Here is a 23,917-nt window from a genome sequence, read left to right as displayed (position 1 = left end):
TTCCAGAATGAGATTTTCACTCTGCAGCGGAGTGTGCGCTGATATGAAACTTCCTGGCAGATTAAAACTGTGTGCCCGACCGAGACTCGAACTCGGGACCTTTGCCTTTCGCGGGCAAGTGCTCTACCAACTGAGCTACCGAAGCACGACTCACGACCGGTACTCACAACTTTATTTCTGCCAGTACCTCGTCTCCTACCTTCCAAACTTTACAGAAGCTCTCCTGCGAACCTTGCAGAACTAGCACTCCTGAAAGAAAGGATATTGCGGAGACATGGCTTAGCCACAGCCTGGGGGATGTTTCCAGAATGAGATTTTCACTCTGCAGCGGAGTGTGCGCTGATATGAAACTTCCTGGCAGATTAAAACAGTGTGCCCGACCGAGACTCGAGGTACTGGCAGAAGTAAAGTTGTGAGTACCGGTCGTGAGTCGTGCTTCGGTAGCTCAGTTGGTAGAGCACTTGTCCGCGAAAGGCAAAGGTCCCGAGTTCGAGTCTCGGTCGGGCACACAGTTTTAATCTGCCAGGAAGTTTCATATTGAGCATTTCCTGTTAAGAACATCATCTTTGCTTTGTCTTACTTTGTTATGCTAATTATTGCTATTCTGATCAGATGAAGCGCCGTCTGTCGGAAATTTTTTTAACTTTTGTATTTTTTTTGTTCTAATAGAACCCCATGTCATTCCAAGCATCTGTGTCAATTTGTACCCCTCTATCTACATTATTCCGTGATTTATTCAGTTTTCAAATTTATACGGACTTTTTGATCACTCTGTATATCAGACCAGGGCAGATGTGGTTACTGATATTGAAGTATCACATCAGACTGACCAATTGTCAAGAGAATGTATGGTTTAACTGTAAGTCAGGATCACACATGGTGTCTGAACTGAATAAAGTTCTTCAAAAACTTCTTTTGACTTAAAACATGCTAATTCGAATGTATAGCCCAGGTAACAGAGGCATTTCCATTGTTCTATGAAAAAGGCACTATGTGGAGAACTAGCCCTAATCAAAAATTGAAACTGCGGTATTAGTAGTATTGTAAAATTGTGAATTTTAAAATTAAAAAAAAATATATTGTAAAATTATTCTCATACCACCAGAAAGGCATAAACCGTGTACTGTGTACAAGAAATCCAAATTTTAAAGACAATAAGACAATAACAATGTGTAGTAGTATTAGCCGTGATGTGAATAAAGTCAGTAAGGCAAATTATATTCAACTCCTTGATGGCAGTAGCATCAAGAAAAATGTTATTACATTCAAATCGTTTGCCACCAAATTAAATTAATTCTTCAGAACATATTATAAAACCAGTATATGATTTCACAAACTCGGTTCTCATAGCAATAAACAACAAAAATTACCCTATTGGCATTTTCTTTTATCTAACCAATATCGTCGATTGTGTAGGTCATGAAATTCCGCTATAGTTGATTCGGCAAAAGTTGATCCCTGACACTTGCAGTGGGCTGGGCACAGCAGTTTCATGGGCCTACCTCAACCAATAACAAAACACAATTTTGTAAACACATCTGTGGAAACGCCTCAGTGTTATCACAGCTCTGTAGGCAGCTACTGCTTTCATCTGCAACCATTAGTACTTCGCAGTTGAAAGCTGGCAACATCACAGCGAACTGTCAGGGATCTTCTTCTGCTCTCTTGACTGTAAGGATTCTGTAATTGTATGGCATTAAAGATGTTCCCCTTTCATGGATGTAGTCTTACCTTAAAAGAAATCTGAAGGCTGCATTACAAAAAATATAATAGTAATAAAATCAAATTCAGAGTGGGAGACATTAAAATAGTTTCCCGTATGATTTGGTGCTTGGCCTGCTTCTGGTCTTGACTTACATAAGTGACTTACATAAGTGATTTACGTATCTGTGTGAGTTGTTGGAGGACTCTTCAAAAACTGTAAAGTTTACTGAGACGTGAGTATAAAGATAAAGGACCTAAATACATTTGTGTGAGCTATCTTGAGAATCCTTCTTGCCTGTTCACTCTCATATTTGAACTCTGACAGTAATAGGACACTATACGTGTAGAGGAACGGGGGGGGGGGGGGGGGGGGTGAAAACCTCATTACCGTACTGAAAATGTTCTGTTGTGACAAGGTAGCAAACTGAATGAATTGTACACCCACAAACGAGTAAGCTTCTGCAAGTTAACATTTTCCGCATCTTGCTACACATACTTAGTGTATTTACCAATTGATGGAGGTTTATCTCAAGCTTGAAGTTTTGTGCGTTCAGTACTGGTACAAAAAAGGCAGTGTTGAAAAGGAGAATTTTATAGAGACAGATGTGCCAAAACAAATGTAATATTGGAACAGCTAAATAAATATAAGCGGCCATCGTCAGCCAAGGAGGTCTGAAATGAATTTATCACTTAACTTGTTTCACCATAGGGGGAAGTAGAATTGCAGTAAGGACGTCTATAAATTTTAGTTGATTTTTTTAACATTAGCGTAAACATAGACTTACTACATTAGCAGTAAAAGTAATAAATATTGGTTGCAAATATTGAAGAATAATTAAAAGGTGATCTCTTCATGATGTAGCTGCCGCATTTTAGTATTCTGTTTCCAAATATTTGATTGTACAATAGACTAGAGATGTTTGAAACTTAAATATACATTCAGTGATGAAAATATTATTATTATTCAACATTGGTGGCTGCTCTGGTTTTTAACCGTGACACTGTAAACTTCCACTTGCCTGTTTCACAATATGACTATAGTGGAAACACAGGTGGAATTATTTCCAACAAAGTTCCTGAAATTAACTTGCCTAAACAACTTGCAGATGTATAAAATTTCTGCAAGTTTTTGTTCTAACATAAACACCTCAACAAGTGCAGTTACTTGTGTAAGTTACTTGCTAGTGGATATCTGCCTTAACAAGACACTAGGGACTATGAAGTCCTTGTATAAAATCACACAGTTAAGGGTGATGATCATTAACTGGACTTTTTCAGTAAAAATAGACTTCCCCTACATTTTAAAAAATTTACAGTGTAATGCTCACAAAAATATTTGATTTGTGAATGACCAAAAACAATGATATCTGTCACATTTAGATCCCAAATAAAGTTCATGGGGTTTAATTTCCACCCCATATGACCACACTATTGCAGAAAAATTATCAAATGTAGCTTGTGGTTCAGTGACAGCATGACAGTTCACCACTCAATTGTCAGACTACAATTTCAGAGAATATTCACACATTCTTTTGTTGTTCTCAATGTCTCTCTTTGTATCTGACAGTGGTTTATGTATATGAAAAATGCCAATACATGCTTTGTTTTAGATTCCATGTGAAACTGTTAGGTCTTATTGTAACTTTTTTTATATGATCTTTCACTTGTTGGTCATGTTTAATATACTATATCATTCAGAACAATATTGGGGTTGTAACCACTTTATTTATTTGTAAAATGTGGATTGGGCCATTTGCCCTCCACTCATTGGAAGCTTCAACATAATTTTTGTTTAGGAATGTGTCCTGTGTTTTGATTTATAAATAAGTGGTGTCAAAACATATTGCTTGATTAGAAGAATGTTCTGTGTGCAACCCACATGTATTAGTAAACTAAAATCTTTGGTTTTGTATTATCTGAATTTTATGCTTCTGTAGATAAGGTTCATTATTGTCCTTACTTAGTGCGCATATTTATTTTACAGACCCTGTGTCTACAACCAGTGTTTTCTCCACTGTCAGTGGAGCAAGCTGTAGTACTGGCATCAGTTCGTACACAGGGAGCTGTAGTGACTCTGCTGGAAGCAAGCTGAGCTCTTACCATCGCCCTCTGACTTCAAGTTATGCTGCAACTCGTACAAAGTACGGCAGTGTTGCAGCAAACAAGAGTTTTGATGAAACAAACAAGTCACTTGATGACCAGCTTAAAGAGTTAGATTCTCAGCTGGATTCTCAACTCCTCAGTAAGGTAGGAAGCCCACCTTGTTGGGCACATACAGCACATAACAAAGCTTTACCTAAGAGCAAAAGTTTGATTTGAAACAGCCAATTGCAAACATGGTGTTTTGTTTAGCTGAAAAATTTGCAGCTGGTTGTGCATAAAAGAAAGCTACAGGATTGTTGTAACCATCATTAATTTGGTATGTACAGTGGTAAAAAGTGTGTAACGTAGCACTTGTCTCTCCAAGCAAATATAAGATAAAAACATACCAGTTTAGTATGAAAAAACGGTAAAAAACTTATTGTAATCGATTGACTGCTTGGGTATAACAAAATAACAGTTCTCAGAGTCTTCACTCGTTGTATTAATATTGAGGTTCTCCTGGAAATACCAGAATGGCTGGCCATTATTAGCCTTCAGTAGGCAGAATCCAGAGTTCTTGTGATAGAAACACAGAAAAGGGGGGGGAATGATAATCATAGCTTTCGGAACTAAATGTTTGTTCCTCACGGAGGAAAGATAATCCACTGGAGAAGATTAGAAAGAGGAAGGGTGCAGGTTACTCAGAACCTTGATCAAGAGGTACCAAGCTCTGAGTAATCCCCCTCCCCAGTTTTTGTGCACCTGGTATTCCTGATTCTCTCTCTGAAGAAGGGACATCTAGTTCCAAAAGATAGGCCTGCTATTTTCTGTCAGCTGTTGTAGGAATTTCACTAGATGGTGATAAGTAGTAGCCAATTATTCTTATTATTTTAAGTTTTTTTCCACATTTGAATTTTCTGTTTGATATAAAAAACAATGCATATTCATTATCCGGTATAGGTACTCACAAAGCAGGTCGAGAGGGAACACTTGGCACCTCCTGCTGTCTAGGCACAGACCTTCTTTTCATTACAGAAGTATCACGAATTTATAGCAGTGGCTGTCTGCGACACTACTAAATTGCAGATTTAACATTGCATATTGTGACAGGAATGCAGAGAGTTTATCAGTGCTTTTCGGTTGTCACGTCGTACACAAGAAATTTTGCTGGCTCCTTGGTAAGGCAGTGGTTTCCATGACCTTATGATGTCAAAATGGTTGCGAATGTTTCCAGAACAGTGCTGAAATAGTCATCTATCTTTCCTCTGTCACTCCCTCATACAGCCCTTACCAAGTTTCAGAAATTGATCGTATACAACTTGACAACCAAAAAGCCCAAGAGACTGCTAAAGTCACTGCATTTCCTGTCACAGTTGGCAGTGCGGAATCTGCAGTCATTGCTGCAAATTTGTGATACTTCTGTAATGAATAAAAAGTCTGTGCCCATTTTTCAGTAGGAGCCAAGTGCCTCTTACCTCACATTGTGGATGCCTTTCCTGGAAAATGAATAGGTATTACTTTTTATGTTGTTGTTTTGGTGTTTAGTCCGAAGACTGGTTTACTGTAGCTCTCCATACTACTCTATTCTGTGCAAGCCTCTTCATCTCTGAATAACTGCTGCAGCCTACATCCTTCTGAATCTGCCTATTCTATTCATCTCTTGGTCTCCCTTTATGATCTTTATCCCCCCCCCCCCCCTCCCCACCTAACACTAACACTCACACTCTTTTTTTTTTTTTTTTTTTCTAGTCAGGTGAATATGGAAAGGGGGAAAAGGACAAAAGAGGAAGCAGTCTGGTAGAATGTTGCACAGAGCATAACTTAATCATAGCTAACACTTGGTTTAAGAATTGTGAAAGAATGTTGTATATGTGGAAGACACATGTAGACAGTAGATGATTTCACATTGATTATATTGTGTTAAGACAGATTTCGGAAACACATCTTTTTAAATTGCAAGACTTTGAGGAGGAGAGTTGAACTCTAACCACAATTTATTGGTTATGAACTGTAGACTAAAAGTGAAGAAATTACGAAAAGGTAGGAAATTGAGGAGATGGGACTTGGTTTAAGTTGAAAGAACCAGAGGTTGTTGAGAGTTTGAGGGAGCATTAGGCAACGATTGACTACAACAGGGAAAAGGAATACAACAGAAGATAAATGGATAGCTTCCAGAGATAAAATAATGAAGGCAGCAAAGGATCAAGTAGATGAAAAGCCAAGGCAGAAATCCTTGTATAACACAGTAAATGTTGTCGTCGTTGTCGTCTTCTTCAGTCCAGAGACTGGTTTCATGGAGCTCTCCATGCTACTCTATCCTGTGCAAACTTCATCATCTCCCAGTACCTGCTGCAACTGACAACCTTCAGAATCTGCTTAGTGTATTCATCTCTTGGTCTCCCTCTATGATTTTTACCCACCACAGTGCCCTCCAGTACTAAATTTGTGACCCCTTGATGCCTCAGTATATGCCCTACCAACCGATCTCTTCTTCTAGTCAAGTTGTGCCACAAATTTCTCTTCTCCCCAATTCTATTCAATACCTCTTCATTTGTTATGTGATGTACCCATCTAATCTTCAGCATTCTTCTGTAGCACCACATTTCGAAAGCTTATATTCTCTTCTTGTCCAAACTATTTATTGTCCATGTTTCACTTCCATACATGGCTACACTCCAAACAAATACTATCAGAAAACACTTCCTGACAATTAAATCTATACTCGATGTTAACAAGTTTCTCTTCAGAATGAGATTTTCACACTGCAGCCGAGTGTGCGCTGATATGAAACTTCCTGGCAGATTAAAACTGTGTGCCCGACCGAGACTCGAACTCGGGACCTTTGCCTTTCGCAGGAAAGTGCTCTAGGAGGTAGGAGACGAGGTACTGGCAGCTGTGAGTACTGGGCGTGAGTCGTGCTTTGGTAGCTCAGTTGGTAGAGCACTTGCCCGCGAAAGGCAAAGGTCCCGAGTTTGAGTCTCGGTCGGGCACACAGTTTTAATCTGCCAGGAAGTTTCATATCAGTGCACACTCTGCTGCAGAGTGAAAATCTCATTCTGGAAACATCCCCCAGGCTGTGGCTAAGCTATGTCTCCGCAATATCCTTTCTTTCAGGAGTGCTAGTTCTGCAAGGTTCGCAGGAGAGCTTCTGTAAAGTTTGGAAGGTAGGAGACGAGGTACTGGCAGAAGTAAAGCTGTGAGTACCGGGCGTGAGTCGTGCTTCGGTAGCTCATATGGTAGAGCACTTGCCCGCGAAAGGCAAAGGTCCCGAGTTCGAGTCTCGGTCGGGCACACAGTTTTAATCTGCCAGGAAGTTTCAAGTTTCTCTTCTTCAGACATGCTTTCCTTGCCATTGCCAGTATACATTTTATATCCTCTCTAATTTGACTATCATCAGTTATTTTGCTTCCAAAATAGATCTACTGCTTTGTGTCTCATTTCCTAATCTAATTTGCTCAGGACATCCTGGAGATCCCGGAAAAACCCGAGAATTTTTTCATCTGGGAAAAACCCGGGAATTTTTTAGAATTCTGAGATTTTTCATTGTTTTAGATTTCCGTTAGTTTTGTAGGTTTGACGTGTAAGATCTGATACGCTGATAAAGAACTTTAGTCCACTACTGTTGAATAATACTGCAGCAATGAAACATGAATCAGAGAATAACACCAAAATAAAAGTTTAGTTGCATAGAAAATGGGTAATTTACACAATGCACAGACCAGTTTGCCGACACCGAAAAGTGTCAAAGGCTTTAGGTTGAAGATTATGCTGTACATCCGTAACAACTAACGAGCATTCGATGTGCGTGACGGCACAATTGTTTACATTTCTAACAGATCACTAGAAAATATTACGAATAGTGGCTTGAGAAGCGTTACTTTCAAAGTAAATTTCCACGCAAGATGATTTATGTTAAGAGTTAGAATGTGCAGTGAATTTCTTAAATCACAGGGCGTTATAACTCTCACTCAAAACGTAACACTTTGAGGATCAGCCATTTGAAAAATTTCGGGCCCAGAAGATAAATCATTTATGCCACTATTTAAAATTTTACCGGCACATTTGTATTTCTATGACTTAATGTGTAACACACGCTAAAAAAAAGACCAAGCTTCAAGTTAGTTTTCATATTTAATGTTGTTCTTTCATAGATTAAAAAAATTATGCAATTGATGGAAAAAAGTGTAATTGACCTTCAAAAAAATGTGCATAATGTGTTACTGAGCAATGTCACAAGTCTCTTCATGCCAGAACACTTCGACCTTTCTATAGTATAGAAAAGACGAAGTGTTCTGGCATGCAGAGCAATACCAGGTGGCTCCTTTTCTACTTCTTTTCCGGTGAATTGTCTCGTTGTCTCCGAACAGCTCTAATGTTCGCTACTACTTCTTTCTAACTAATCCTATAAATGGACAACAGAAGGCAGCACCAGTCAAGCGACAGGTAGCGGGACATTCGTACCTTGCTCTCGAACGAAAATAGTCCAGTTTTAGAGCAAAAACCTGTGTCAAGCACGGCTATTCTATTCCCTGCTCTAAAATTTGCTCTCAGTAAGGACAAGTTTGTCTTTTACCTCTTCCATTCCTCGATTTTTCTGATTTTATTATTGTTTTTATTTAAATACAAAAGCTTGCGGTTTAATCCTTGTTAAAGACCTTGAATTACTTTATTTCATTTTAGAATAATAAGAGATTTTCCGTAAAATATTTTGTGCATTTTTAGTCTTTTTTTTCGGATTTTAGTGTTGCTAAATTTTACCTATGGTCTTTATTTTAATACTTTATTTCTTAAATTAGGTTTATTTTTCAAATATTTTTTGAATGAACTTGTTCTTGATGGTGAACCCCATCTTGATGTGGTTCGCACCCAAAAGATTGGATTCTTTGTCCAAATTAACTGATGGTGAGATCTTCGTCAGCTGGACGAATCGTGTCATTGTTGTCTCCATTATCTCTGTCAAAGCAGAGTGGAGGAACGGTGCTAGCGGCCAATCGGATTGGAAATCCTTTAGGAAGGGTGTCAAGTCTCCAGCAAGAGTCTTGAAAAAGGCAATTTTCGGTCTGAGTAGCTTGTCCTTGAGGTGATCCTCCACTACTCTGTAGCTAGCACATTTTTATTTGTTTTTTTCTTCCAGCTTTGCAACAAATATTCGCAGAAACTGAAGAATTACTAGAGCTCGCTCAGCAACTTCCACATTCTCCAGCCATCGGATCACGCAAAACTTTAAGAGCAGCAGTTCCGATTCCATTGTCGAAATACACAGAGCTCTTCTGGCAGGGAAATCCTTAAAAAGATTGTACAAGGCACGTAAAAACTGAATTATCATCCACTGTGTTTCGTGAATTGCGGACTTGAAGGCGCCGTGAACAATGTGAAGCCCTCATGTTCCAATTTCCAATAAAACGGTGTCTACTCCTTCAATTTCTTTCAAAAAATTTTGAAGTTCCCTTAAAAACGCGAAGTTGATGTTAGGGCCATCCATCGATACTTGTAAAAGTTTTTTCATTGCTTCGCTGGGAGTTTTTTTCTTGAAGGACTCGAGTAGCTTAGCTGCCGTCAAACTGCCTAGAAAAGCCGATGTGTAGTAACGATTGCACACTAGATTCTTTTTAATGTCCCAATAACACACTAAAATTTCCATCTGGATTCTTATGCACACCTTGTTCAAGGATTCGTCAAAATAAACAATAATCCGTGATGCTTTTACGAGGTCAGCTTTTAATTTCAGATTCAAAGAAGGGAGCTAGTCCATATTGCACGATATAACCAATTTTGTCCTTTTGTAAACGCTTGCTCTTGGCCACTTCACTCTCGGGGAACATTGCGGAGAAAAGTAACACGTCGTTCGCAGAACAACGCAGTGACTTGTGTGAAACGATGCACGCCAAACACCACAATATTTCCGCCTTTGTTACTTCATCCTTTATCCCTGGGTTTTGACACTGCAGTGACATCCTTCTGCGGAGGCGCTACAATTCCAGCGGCCAACGCCACTGTTGTAGACCCAGCTGAATCCGCAGATGTGGTAGTGGAAGTACAATCTGTCTGCTGGGTTGAAGTGGTCACCACCGGACGGGTGTAGAACTTTCGTGATGTGCTTCTTGGATTTTGTCATGTGACTTGTAAGAGCCGATCTTCCCATCGTACAGATGTTAATGAGGGTCCCTGGACATAATCCACATTTAGCACTATAAAGGTCTGTGGGTCCATTCACCAACCAGTCCTTGAATGCTAGATCTGTAAGCTAGATATCTTGAAAACCAATCGACATGGCGCAGTCGCAGTGATTGTTGGTGGGCAACCTTTATTGGAGAAAGAGGAACGATGGATGCAAATAAGACTGCGCCTTGTCATTACGCATAATGAAATATGACACAATGAGTATTACCTACGTTGTCAGTTTATAAAACTTTGCCCCACACGTGCGCAGAACTGAATTCAACAGGTGAGCCGAGCACACTGACTACTGACAGACTGTGATTTGAAAAGTGAGCGAGGCATGTTTGACAATACTGTCTCTGCCAAACAACAATCAGCATTAATTATGATATTATTTGTAGCGCTGCGTTTGTTGACCCTTTAAGAAACTCTGAATGACAAGACTTATCAACTAGTCTTACTCCAGTAATCTGTTGCAAGTTTCTAGCTAATTTTACATGTACAGTACAGCACCTCAGTTATAAAGACGAAAGATTGTTCTGAACACTTTGCCACCTTTTCGTTCTAGCTTATTCCTTATCATGAGTATCTCTCTCTCTCTCTCTCTCTCTCTCTCTCTCTCTCTCTGCTGCTGCTGCTGCTATTGGTTAGTTGCTCTCATCTCGCATCCACAATTTCTAAGTTATTAAGTCTGCCGGTTACGAACGACTTGGCCTCCCAGTTACTTTACAGCTGAGGCACTCTACTGTATGTAAATTTTCTGAAGTGCTCTAGGACTTGGTAGACCTTCTGTTGTACATATACCGATTTTAATTTAAAGCCTAGATTCTTTACCAGCGTACATGTTGATTTACTTGTAGAGGAATGATTTACCTGCTTAATTTTAAAATATGGTTTTACTTGACATCCAGTATATTGATAATGTCGCTTTTTATGTATCACTCCATACCTAGAAATGTAATTAACGCTGTTCAGCTGTTATTGTTGTCTTCACGTTATGTTTTCTTGCTGTTTTTTGACGTACTTGCAAGCCCCCTCTCCATATTTTTCTACTAATCAAGTCCGCAGTAAAGGAAACACCCTGGATGATAATTTAGTTTGTACGTACCTTGTAAAACCTATTTAAGGATTTCCATTCCAGAGTAGCTCTGTATATTTGGACCACAGAATCGGAACGGTTGCCCTTGAAGTTTTGCGTGATCCATTGGCTGGAGAACGTAGATGTTGCCGAGTGCGCTCTAGTAACTGCTTCTGTATCTGCGGATGTTTGTTGCAAAGATAGAGCACAAAAAGAACCCGAAACGTGCTAGCTACACGGTGGTCTATGATCCTCTGAAGAACATGCTACTCGGCTCAATAAACTTGCATTTCAAGACTCTTGCTCCAGACTTTTCTTCTTTATTTATTGACCAACTTGCGTAACATTTTTGTTTACCACTTATCTGCCTAACATTTTTGTTTACCACTTATCTGCCAGTTAGTATTTTCCTGTAATACTGTCTCAACGTTTTTTTTTTCTCTTTACATATATCAAGTTATATTTTTTGGCATTGGATGTATAAACGGGAATTGTTTTATTTGTATTTAATCACGGTAACAGCGGCTGTATTATTATTGCATTTCACGGTATTGGGATTTTGAGCAGGAATGTAACGATGTTAGCTGCTGAAAGCGATGGCTCGTCTTTCGTGTGATCGATTGCTGGCTTGGTCATCTCACCTCGCCTCCTCAGCTCACAGCGATGTCTCTTCCCACTTCATCCAGTCACTGGATCGCTTTTCATTGACTGCTCCTATTCTGTCCCAACCTTCATTGCCACTCCACTCCCAGTCAGGCAGAACGCAGAATGCTCGCAAAGATCACTAGACCTCGCTGTGAGTGCTCACAGCCTTACGTCAGTGGGTGTTTAAATGTTGTACAGTATATTTGGAGTTTCGAATAAAAACAATGTAAAAGTTGTTGCATCACTCTTCGAGAAAACATGACACCGACTACATTAAAGGATAAACTTCACTTTGTAAAGGTTCTCCTAAATCGCTGCAGCCATGATCACGAAATAAAAACTAAATAAATTGTGTTATTGGAAAACGGCTTATGGAAAGGTTAGTGGTTTTATACTTCCGAGCACTTTAGGAAACGAAATCCAGCAAAAAACAATGCGTTTTGGAAAGATAGTTGAATAGCATCGGCATTTGAACAGCATGTTTGCCTAATACGAAAGTAGATGTATGAAATACATCAAATACAGAAGTTTAGTTTCCAAAGCATTGTTAGGTTCCTGCCTAACCTTGCCCTCCGAGAAAAAACAGCAAAACATTGTTAATGCCCAATATTATATGTGAAAGTTCAGCTTTTCGTGAAAATATAGTGTGCTTACATTACTTTCACCCACTAACCTTTCATCTTTGTATGGTCGCGCTACTTAACAATGATGCTGCTAGTGGTTGATTACATAACCTGTCTTATGCTCTGAACGAGGCCCACGAGAAAGACAGGCCGCGGCGTGTACGTCACGAAGAACGGCCTGAGCTCGCTCGTTCCCTTAACTCAGCGGGCAAAATGCGTTTCTAAATCTGTTAACTCGCAACTGGGTGCGTGCATACTAATGAGAATTGCATCTTGTACTGGAATCCGTTATTATGAAGTCTTACTGATTACTGTTCGTACAACGAAATTTAAAATCAATTCTCGATAGCAATGGTATAACCGCTCGTTTATAGCATTTAATCTCTTCTTCGTAACAGTTCTCCTTTCATAGAAGATGTGGTACCTTACGCAAATGATAATCATTTTGGCATGATTTTAATTGTCAAATTACAGCCTGTTATTAGGCCTACGGACTTCCTATCATTGTAGGACTAATAACAGTGAATTCCAATAGACGATGAAATTCTCGTCCGTACATACACATCTAGTTAAGAGTTAACCGGTGTAGAAACGCAATTTGCTGAGTTGAGCGAGCTCGGCCTACCTTCGTAACGTACGTGCCGCGGCCTGTCTTTCTCATAGGCCTCGTGCTCTGAATAACTGCCGTCATTCGCTAGCGAGATCACGTGACATGAGCTATGACTGGCTGACAAAAGTGCATCACTCAACGCAATCTCTATTTTAGAGTTTCGGCTGTAATTTGTGGAATTTGTGTATATACTTTCGCAATACGAAAATAAACTCTGTGCACATTGTCTCGCATCAAACATCTTTCCAAATGCATTGTTTTTCCTGGATTTCATTTTCTAAAGTGTTGGGACGTCCTCCGCCAGTATAAGACCTTGCGATTCAAAGGACTGATAGGTTTTACAGCTCCAAGGGAAAGTATACTGTTGCTTAACACGGATGTATTTTCACCCGCTTTATACGTAATTTCATCCGGGAGAAATGGCATTTTTAACAGGGAAATCTGGGAAAAATCCGGGAATTTTTTTTTTTTCTTGTCCACATAGACACCCCGGATTTAATTAGACTTCATTCCATTATCTTCTTTTGCTTTTGTTGATGTTTACCTTATATCCTCCTTTCAAGACATTGTCCATTATGTTCAGCTGCTCTTCCAGATCCTTTACTGTCTCTGACAGAATCACAATGTCAGTGGCAAACCTCGAAGTTTTTATTTCTTCTCCATGAATATTAATTCCTACTCTGAATTTTTCTTTTGTTTCCTTTACTGCTTACTCAATATACAGATTGAATAACATCGGGGATAGACTACAACCCTGTCTCACTCCCTTTCCAACCACTGCTTCCCTTTCATGCCCCTCGACACTTAACTGCCATCTGGTATCTGTACAAATTGTAAATAGCCTTTCGCTTCCTGTACTTGATCCCTACCACCTTCAGAATTTGAGTGTGTTCCAGTCAACATCGTCAAAAGCTTCCTCTAAGTTTACAAATGCTAGAACTGTAGGTTTGCCTTTCCTTAATCTATCTTCTAAGATAATCCATAGAGTCAGTATTGCTTCGCGTACTCCGAACTGATGGTCCTCAAGGTCAGCTTTTACCAGTTTTTCCTTTCGCCTATAAAGAATTCATGTTAGTATTTTGCAGCCGTGAGTCATTAAATTGATAGTTCAGTAATTTTCACATCTTGAGCACCTGCTTTCTTTGGGATTTGGAATTTTTACATTCTTCTTGAAGGCTGAGGGTATTTCGCCTGTCTCGTACATCTAGCTCACCAGGTGGTACAGTTTTGTCATCTCTGGCTCTCCCAAGGCTGGTATAGTTTTGTCATGGCTGGCTCTACCAAGGTTATCAGTAGGTCTAATGGAATGTTGTCTGCTTGTGTGGCCTTGTTTCGACTGAGGTCTTTCAGTTCTCTATCAAATTCTTCATCGAGGGGCATCAAAGGGAAGCAGTGGTTGGGAAGGGAATGAGACAGGGTTGTAGCCTCTCCCCCGATGTTATTCAATCTGTATATTGAGCAAGCAGTGAAGGAAACAAAAGAAAAATTCGGAGTAGGAATTAAAATCCATGGAGAAGAAATAAAAACTTTGAGGTTTGCCGATGACATTGTAGTTCTGTCAGAGACAGAAAAGGACTTGGAAGAGCAGTTGAACAGAATGGACAGTGTCTCGAAGGGAGGATATAAGATGAACGTCAACAAAACGAAACGCGGATAATGGAATGTAGTCGAATTAAGTCGGGTGATGCTGAGGGAATTAGATTAGAAAATGAGATACTTAAAGTAGTAAAGGAGTTTTGCTATTTGGGCAGCAAAATAACTGATGATGGTCGAAGCAGAGAGGATATGAAATGTAGACTGGCAATGGCAAGGAAAGCCTTTCCGAAGAAGAGAAATTTGTTAACATCGAGTATAGATTTAAGTGTCAGGAAGTCGTTTCTGAAAGTATTTGTATGGAGTGTAGCCATGTATGGAAGTGAAACATGGACGATAAATAGTTTAGACAAGAAGAGAATAGAAGCTTTCGAAATGTGGTGCTACAGAAGAATGCTGAAGATTAGATGGATAGATCATGTAACTAATGAGGAGGTATTGAATAGGATTGGGGAGAAGAGAAGTTTGTGGCACAACTTGACTAGAAGAAGGGATCGGTTGGTAGGACATGTTCTGAGGCATCAAGGGATCACCAATTTAGTATTGGAGGGCAGCGTGGAGGGTAAAAATCGTAGAGGGAGACCAAGAGATGAATACACTAAGCAGATTCAGAAAGATGTAGGTTGCAGTAGGTACTGGGAGATGAAGAAGCTTGCACAGGATAGAGTAGCATGGAGAGCTGCATCAAACCAGTCTCAGGACTGAAGACCACAACAACAACAACCACAATTCATGAAAGGAGAAAATATAAAAGTGGAGCAAATTAGGCAGGCAAAAGGAACTGTATAACTATCAAGAGCTCAGATGGAAAACCATTCCTAAGCAAAGAATGGAAAGCTGAAAGGTGGAAGGAGTGTATAGAAGGTCTATTCAAGGGAGACTAACGTGAAGGCAATATTATAGAATTGAAGATAAGATAGCATATATGATATTGTGAGAAGAATTTGATAGAGCAGCAAAAGACCTAAGTTGAAACTAAGCCCCAGGAGTAGAGTACGTTCCATAAGAACTACTGATAGCCTTGGGAGATCCAGCCATGACAAAAATCTTCCATCTGGTGTGCCAGGTGTATGACACAGGCAAAATACCCTCAGACTTCAAGAAGAATATAATAATTCCAATTCTAAAGAAAGCAGGTGCTGACAGCTGCAAATATTAATGAACTACCAGTTTAATAAGTCACCGTTGTGAAATACTAACACAAATTCTTTACAGAACAATGGAAAAACTGGTAGAAGCAGACTTCAGGTAAGATCAGGTTGTATTCTGGAGCAATGTAGGAACATGTGAGGCAAAACTGACCCTACAACTTTTCTTAGAAGATAGGTTAAGGAAAGGCAAAAATATGATTATAGTGAATGTTGAGAAAGCTGTTGAAAATGTTGACTGGAATATTCTGTTTTAAATTCCAAAGGTGGCATGGAGAAAATACAAGGAGCAAAAGACTCTTAACAACTTGTACAGAAACCAGACGACAGTGATAAGAGTCAAACGGCACGAAGGGGAAGCAATGCTTGAGAAGGAAGTGAGGCATGGCTGTAGCCTATCTCTAACATTATTCAGTCTGTGCATTGAGCAAGCAGTAAAGGAAGCCAAAGAAAAATTTGGAATGAAAGTCAAGGGGATCAATATATACTTCGAGGTTTGCCGGTGACAACATAATTCTGTCAGAGACAGCAAAGGACTTGTAAGAGCAGTTGAACGGAATGGACAAGGCCTTAAAAGAAGGATATAAGGTGAATAACAAGAATGCAAAACAAGGATAATGGAATGTATTGGAATTAAATCAAGTGGTGCTGAGGGAATTAGATTAGGAAATGGCACACTTAAAGTAGTAGATGAGTTTTGCTATTTGGGCAGCAAAATAACTGATGACGGACAAAGTAGAGAAGATCTAAAATGTAGACTGACAATGTAAATGTTTCTGAAGAAGACAAGTTTGTTAACACTGAATATACAGGGTGAAAAGTGTTTAAACCGACAAACTCTGGGAGGTTGTAGGGGACATCAAATAAATATTTTTCCCGGTGGAGGCCGTATTAAGTTCTTCAGTTGTTAGAGGCTGTATTACAATCTTCAGTTGTTAGAGGCTGTATTACGATCTTCAGTTGTTAGAGGCTGTATTACGATCTTCAGTTGTTAGAGGGCGTATTACACTCTTCAGTGGTAGACAACTGCTGTCCACCAGTGTAGTAGAGCATTGATTATCCACCCAGAGCACAGTTTTTGCAGTGGTACCTGGAACAGTGTGAAATGCATCCCACATTTCCATCCTCTGTGTTGTTTACCAATGAAGTAAAGTTCAGGCGTGATGGAGTCTTTAACTTGCACAATTCGCATGCTTGGAGTGAGGATAACCCACATGCCTCAGTTACCAGCACTCATCAAGTGCCATTCTTCGTTAATGTGTGGGCCGGTGTTGTTGGGGACTGTTTAATTGGGCCATATCTGCTACCTAGGCCATTAAATGGCAGGCACTATTACAATTTTCTCCCCAGAGCATTGCCAGAATTACTGGAAGACATCCCCCTCCCTACAAGACAACGCATGTGGTTCCAACATGACGGGGCGCCTTCACATTTCAGTCGTGTGCGTAAATTCCTGGACCGGCGGTTCCCAGAAACGTGTATTGGCAGAGGTGGTCCTGTACCATGGCCTGCTCGATCCCCAGATATGTCCCCTCTGGACTTTTTTGTGTGGGAGAGATGCGCAACCTTGTTTACGCAACTCCTGTTGCTTCAGAAGAGGATCTGGTTGCCTGTATAGTAGCAGCAGCAGGAACAATTCAGGATACTCGTGGGGTTTTTGCCCGTGTCAGACAGAACATGATCAGACAGTGTAACCTTTGTCTATGTGTCAATGACTGCATTTTTAAAAACCTACTGTAATTGAAATTTGGTTGTGTTAATGTGTTGTCTCTTGGTCATAAAAAAATGGAAAAGTGTTTGTTGGTTTAATTAATTCGCCGCCAGAGAAATCTTCCTCTACCTGTTTAAATACTCCTGACATTAGGGAAAAATATTTGTTTTGATGTCCCCTACAACCTCCCAGAGTTTTTCGGTTTAAATACTTTTCCCCCTGTAGATTTAAGTATAGGGAAGTCTTTTTCTGAAAATATTTGGGTGGAGCTTAGGCATGTATGGCAGTGAAACATGGACAATAAACAGTTTAGACGAGAAGAGAAGCACTTGAAATATGGTGCTACAGAAGAATGCTGAAGATCAGATGGGTAGATCATGTAACAAATGAGGGGGATACTGAATAGAATTGGGAGGAAAAGAAATTGTAACACAACCTGACTAGAAGAAGGTATTGGTTGGTAGGACACAGTCAGAGACATCGATGGATCTGTAGTCCTGAAAGGAAGAATGGGAAATTGTAGAGGGAGACAAGAGGTGAATACAATAAGCAGAAGGTTGTATGTGCAGTAGTTGTTTGGAGATGAAAAGACTTACAGAGGAGAGCTGCATCAAACCTACATTTAAAAAATTCCATGTTCATTTACATGATGTGGAGTATAAAGGTTCACTTGGCCCCTCCTGCAAAGTGGTCACAGACCTTTTATTCGTTACGAAAGTATCATGAATTTATAGCAGTGACTGTCTGCCACACTACTAAACTGCAGATTTAACATTGGTGACTGAGACAGGAAATACAGTGACTTGCCGTAACTGTCCTCAATCTTTCCTCTTTCACTCCCTCATACAGCCATTACCAAGCTGCAGAAATGAATTGGTTCATCACCTTGATATGAACATTCCTAGCACAGCGTGCTAAGGGGGTAATTAGCAATTGATTTGGATGCAATAAGTTCTTGAGGGGCTACATGTTTTTCAGACCAACTGAATCAGTTATATTGAAAATGACAATTTTAGAATTTTTGCAGACACCCATGTTTCCCAGTGACATCACACACTAGATACTTGAACTGAGACCATTTACAGATACATTCTGAAAAGCTACTGTAGTTTAGGTATGGTAATTTCAGTAGATTTATCTAGTTTCTATGCACTAAAACATTATGTTGTTGAGTGCAGAGTTCCAGCATTTCACATGTAAAAAGTGATCTTAAATACTCAGATGGGTGAACTGGAAACTACACAACACAAATTTATGTAATAGAAGTCACCACACTCCTTGACAACCCAGTATCTTCTAGATCATCCAGTAGGTTTATTGAAGCACAAATCTCTTCCTGTTGCAACACATCGACAATTGTTTCTGGACTAACATGAAAATTATTCTCATTTGTTAGAAATTTTTCACCACCACCACAAACAACAACAACAACAGCAACAAATCAGGCCTTGAGGAGTGTTAAAAATTTTAATGTCATCAGGTTGTAATGAAACATAAATGAAAATACTTAAGCATCGGAGAAATGAATATTTGTCAATGTAACCTCATACTCTAATAATAGTATACACATAATGTGAGTGTAGTTTTACATTTCACCTTTATTTAAATAATAGAGCCAGAGGAATTGAAATAATTCATCTGCTAATTGAGAGATACATTCCATGGCAAAAAAGCATCTTGCATGCCTTGTAAAATATGGTGGGTACAATCTTCTGAACTGATGCTTGTAAAAAGTTTCAAACGAAGACAGTGATACACTTGTACCATGCTTGGATAAGTGCTATGTGGTTTGTTCAGGTATGTAACAGTGAACATGGATGGATTTTAACAAGATGCACACCTGCAGAAAGCGTACAAACCTATTGTTACGTATGTGTAACTTTTGGTGTTATAGAGTGTTATAAAATGATCAGAGTTTGGGCAGAAATTAATGTGAGGTCCAGAATGAGAGTTGATATAAATGCAAAGGTGAAAAATTAGAATAATCAAAGTTAAAAGTGACGGAAGACTGGGTGATACCAAAAAGCCTGTTGGACAGATCCAAAGTTCATTACCTATCCCGCCCAATACATCAAGTGGCAATGTAGAAAGCAGAGTGTATACACTCTGGGACAACCAGGAAATCTGGGAAAAACCAGTAAATTTTTTCATCCAGGAAAACATGGGAATTTTTTAGAATCCTGGGAATTTTTCATTTTCTTAGTTCACAGTTAAAGTTTTATAATTTTGACTGGCAAGAACTGATACTCAAAGAAAAAAGTTTACTTTAGCCTGCTTCTGCTGATTAAGACTGCAGCAATAAAACATAAACGAGAAAATAACACCGAAATAAAATTTCAGTTGCAAAGAAAATTTGCCATTTACATCAATGAAACACAGTGCACACACAAGCATCTGCTGACAGCAAAACATGTCAATGACTGTACAATACTTCGTAACAATGAACTGCTTTCGATGTATCTTCCTTGTGGGCCTCATTTCGACGAGCGTGACACGACGACTGTTTACATTTCTAAAGGGCAGAACAGACAAGTGTCAGATCACAGTGATCCGTAGCACAAGCGACAAATTGCTTCGTAGATAGCACATGTATGGACAAATCGCCAGCAGTCGGTCACTGCTGGCTATGTGGAAATCCCAGGCAATCTGACGGACTGCATGTGATACATGCCTTCAGTATGACTGCTTGGCTAGTTAGCATCAATGTGTGGCAATGTGACTGGACTTGTTTTTCTATTTTTCAAGTGTAAATCTGCGTTTTTGTTTCGTTTTGCTTCGCCCACATTGAGTAGGAAATTTACATTATAATTTATAGTTATCCAGGGACCATAAACGTCTGTGAGAAGTGGAAGCTGGAGATGCCATTTATATTAAGAAGTAATACAAAATAGGACCCCTCTGACTTTGCAGCAAAGCATGTGCTATAGAAATACAACTGATGGGAAGCTCATAGTAATGGTCATGATACAGTGGGCTCCATGTTATGATTTTGTGTTATTTATTAAATAATTATTTGCATTATCAAAGTTTCTAACTTCCAAATATAATGGCATATGTACCTACTGTGATGTTAAGAGGACATTTAAATTAAAATGTTCTGTGCAAATCAATTAAACAGTTATACTCAAGTCACTTGTCATTTCATATAATCTAATTCTCCTTCATACAATTTATAACAAGAGTTGTAGCAATCAGTAATAGTGCTATTGACAACATACCTTAACAGGTAACAGAAAAATATTGCAAATGGTGGTTTGAGAAGTGTTACTTTAAAAGTAAATTTCATTCTACGCAGGATGAATTATGTTATGTGATCAAAAGTATCCAGACACCCCCCAAAACATATGTTTTTCATATTAGATGCATTGTGCTGCCACCTACTGCCAGGTACTCCATATCAGTGACCTCAATAGTCATTAGACATTGTGAGGGAGCAGAATAGGGCACTCCACAGAACTCACGGACTTCGAACATGGTCAGGTGATTGGGTGTCACTTGTGTCACACATCTGTATGCAATATTTCCACACTCCTAAACATCCCTAGGTCTACTGTTTCTGATGTGTTAGTTAAGTGAAAATGTGAAGGGACATGTACAGCACAAATGCGTATGGCCGACCTCGTCTATTGACTGGCAGAGACCGCCGACAGTTGAAGAGGGTCGTAATGTGTAATAGGCAGACATCTATCCAGACCATCACACAGGAATTCCAAACTGCATCAGGATCCACTCCAAGTACTATGACAGTTCGGTGAGAGGTGAGGAAACTTGGATTTCATGGTCAAGCGGCTGCTCATAAGCCACACATCATCCTGGAAAATTCCAAATGCTGCTTCACTTGGTGTAAGGAGCGTAAACATTGGATGATTGAACAGTGGAAAAATATTGTGTGGAATGACAAATCACAGTACACAATGTAGTGATCCAATGGCAGGATGTGGGTATGACAAATGCTCTGTGAACGTCATCTGCCAGCATGTATAGTGCCATTCAGTAAAATTCTGAGGTGGTGGTGTTATGGTGTGGTCGTGTTGTCCTTGGAAGGGGCTTGCACCCCTTGTTTTGCGAGGCACTATCACAGCACAGGCATACATTGATGTTTTAAGCACCTTCTTGCTTCCCACTGTTGAAGAGCTATTGGGAGATAGCAATTGAATCTTTCAACATGATCGAGCACCTGTTCATTATGCACAGCATGTGGCGGTGTGGTTACACGACAATAACATCCCTATAATGGACTGGCCTGCACAGAGTCCTGACCTGAATCCTATAGAGCACCTTTGGGATGTTTTGGAATACTGACTTCGTGCCAGTCCTCACCGACCGACATCTATACCTCTCCTAAGTGCTGCACTCCATGAAGAATGGGCTGCCATTCCCAAAGAAACCTTCCAACACCCGACTGAACGTACGGCTCCAAGAGTGGGAGCTGTTATCGAGGCTAAGGGTGGGCGAACACCATATTGAATTCCAGTGTTACTGCTGGAGGGCACCACGAACTTGTAAGTCATTTTCAGCCAGGTGCCTGAATACTTTTGATCACATAGTGTATGTTATGTGTGAGAATGTGCAATGAATTTTTTAAACCATGGAGTGTTAGACACTCGTTCAAAACTTAACACTGAGTACCAGCTACGTAGAAATAATTGTGGCCCAACTGACCAGCCATTTATGCCATGTTTGTGTTTGATATGTCTTAAAGGGAAATGCACACTAAAATAGATGAAGTTTCAAGGTTAGCTCTTCATGTTAGTTTTCATAGATTACAAATTATGCAATAATGATGGAAAAAAGTAAAATCATCCTTCAAAAAAAGGTTCAAAGTGAGTTCTTATGCAGTTTCACACGTAATTGGCTTTTCTTTGGAAAAGTAAGTGCTTGGCGGAACATGTATTCAGCCAGGTCACCCACAAAATTTTTGGAGCACAGTGTCATATGCTTTGAATATCTGCTGTCATTGGCTGGCGAGATCACATGACATGAGCTGTAACTGACTGACAAAAATGCATCTCAGTCTTGATACCATTGATTCGGAAGCGGCCCTGCTGTATTTGGTGGAATTTGTGTTTATACTTTCATAATATGAAGATACACAGTGTATATTGTCAGTTAACACGGAAGAAATGTGCTTTTACCCATGAAAAAATGTAATTTCACTTGAGAAAAAGTGTGTTTTTTAACTGGAAAAACCGAGAAAAATCAGATTTTTTTCACTTCTTATCTGCATATACACCGTGAAGGTGTGAAAAAGAGAACAAAATTTTTATAAGAATAATGAAAGTGCAGGGGACACTCTACCAGTACTTAGCTTAGAGATGACATTGCCCATATAGTTGAAAGTAATAACAGCATAGAACAACTTTGGAATAATGGTAGTAACTGTGAATGATATTCAAATTTGGGACATAACAAAACAATGCTAGTAGTAAGGAAAACTATTAAGACAATACAAAATGTTGTATTTTAGAATTAAAGAAAATAATTAGTAGTAGTATAACTGTACTGTTACTCTAAGCACACTAATACATCTAACAGCCAAAGTAAGAAAGGTATAAAGTGCAGATTGCCATATGCAGAGTAAGCAGTCCTCAAGCAAAAGGAATCTGTTGGCATCATTCTTGGAAGAATTCCCCGAAGCTGTGTGTTTGCAGCACATCTCAGTGTTGAACAAAGAGGCAAGTGAATGAAAGCTCAGAAAATTAAGAATTTGGTAATATTTGAAATGCATGTCTTTATGAAACTGTGAAAAATTACGTATGAAGTGAAAATAATTAGAACATATAGGTGAGAAATGAAATCCTTAAAAAAACTTAAGCAGAAGAAAGAACTAGTTAGCAAAACGTATTGTAAGCCAACCAGAACTTACTCATTTGGAAGTGGAGGAAGCAGTAGAGGAGAAAAATTATGAAAGAAAACAAAAATTGGTAACTGCTAAACAAGCTACAGTATATGTCAGTACAATAAGTATGACAAGATGAAAACAAATTGGCACAGGATAAGAAGAAATGGAGGAAAATTGTCAAACCAGACTAGACATTAAAAATGTTGTTCCGACAATATAATGAAAAGGATAGTTGCTACTTGCCATATAACAGAGATACTGAGTCACAGATAAGGACAACAGAAGACTGTAAAACAACTAAGCTTTCAGCCAAAAGGCTTTCTTTGAATTAGGCAACACACACACACACACACACACACACACACACACACACGCGCGCGCAAATGCAAATGCAAATGCAAATGCAACTTCCACACACATGTGAGGGGAGGGGGACAGTAAAGTGCTGCCTGCGAGAGCATACAGGGATGAGGTGGGAAGAAGGTATAGCAGCTAGGTGCAGTCGGAAGGTTAGGCGGAGGTTTGGGGGGGGGGGGGGGGGGGGTTAATGGAGGGGGTAAGGAAGAAGTAAATAGACTGTGGGTGCATTGGTGGAACAGAGGGCTGTGTAGTACTGAAATGGAAGAGGACGGGGCCGAGATGGATAAAGGACTATGACTAATGAAGGTCGAGGCTAGGAGGGTTACGGGAATGTAGGATATATTGCAGGGAGAGTGCCCACC

General features: G+C 39.6%; 1 protein-coding gene across 1 annotated transcript in view; it reads left to right on the top strand.

Annotated features, from left to right (window-relative positions):
• The window catches only part of LOC126094658 (angiomotin-like protein 2), a 166,409-nt gene that overhangs the window by 122,631 nt on the left and 19,861 nt on the right, over window positions 1-23,917 (top strand). Inside the window, exon 12 of the mRNA XM_049909167.1 lies at window positions 3,689-3,951. Within this exon, the coding sequence (XP_049765124.1) occupies window positions 3,689-3,951 (263 nt within the window). The remainder of the gene's footprint in view (window positions 1-3,688; window positions 3,952-23,917) is intronic.

Source organism: Schistocerca cancellata, chromosome 1, assembly GCF_023864275.1.
Source record: "Schistocerca cancellata isolate TAMUIC-IGC-003103 chromosome 1, iqSchCanc2.1, whole genome shotgun sequence".
Taxonomy (NCBI): Eukaryota; Metazoa; Arthropoda; class Insecta; order Orthoptera; family Acrididae; genus Schistocerca; species Schistocerca cancellata.
Note: the sequence above shows the minus strand (reverse complement) of the source record. Positions and strands in the feature narration are given on the sequence as shown.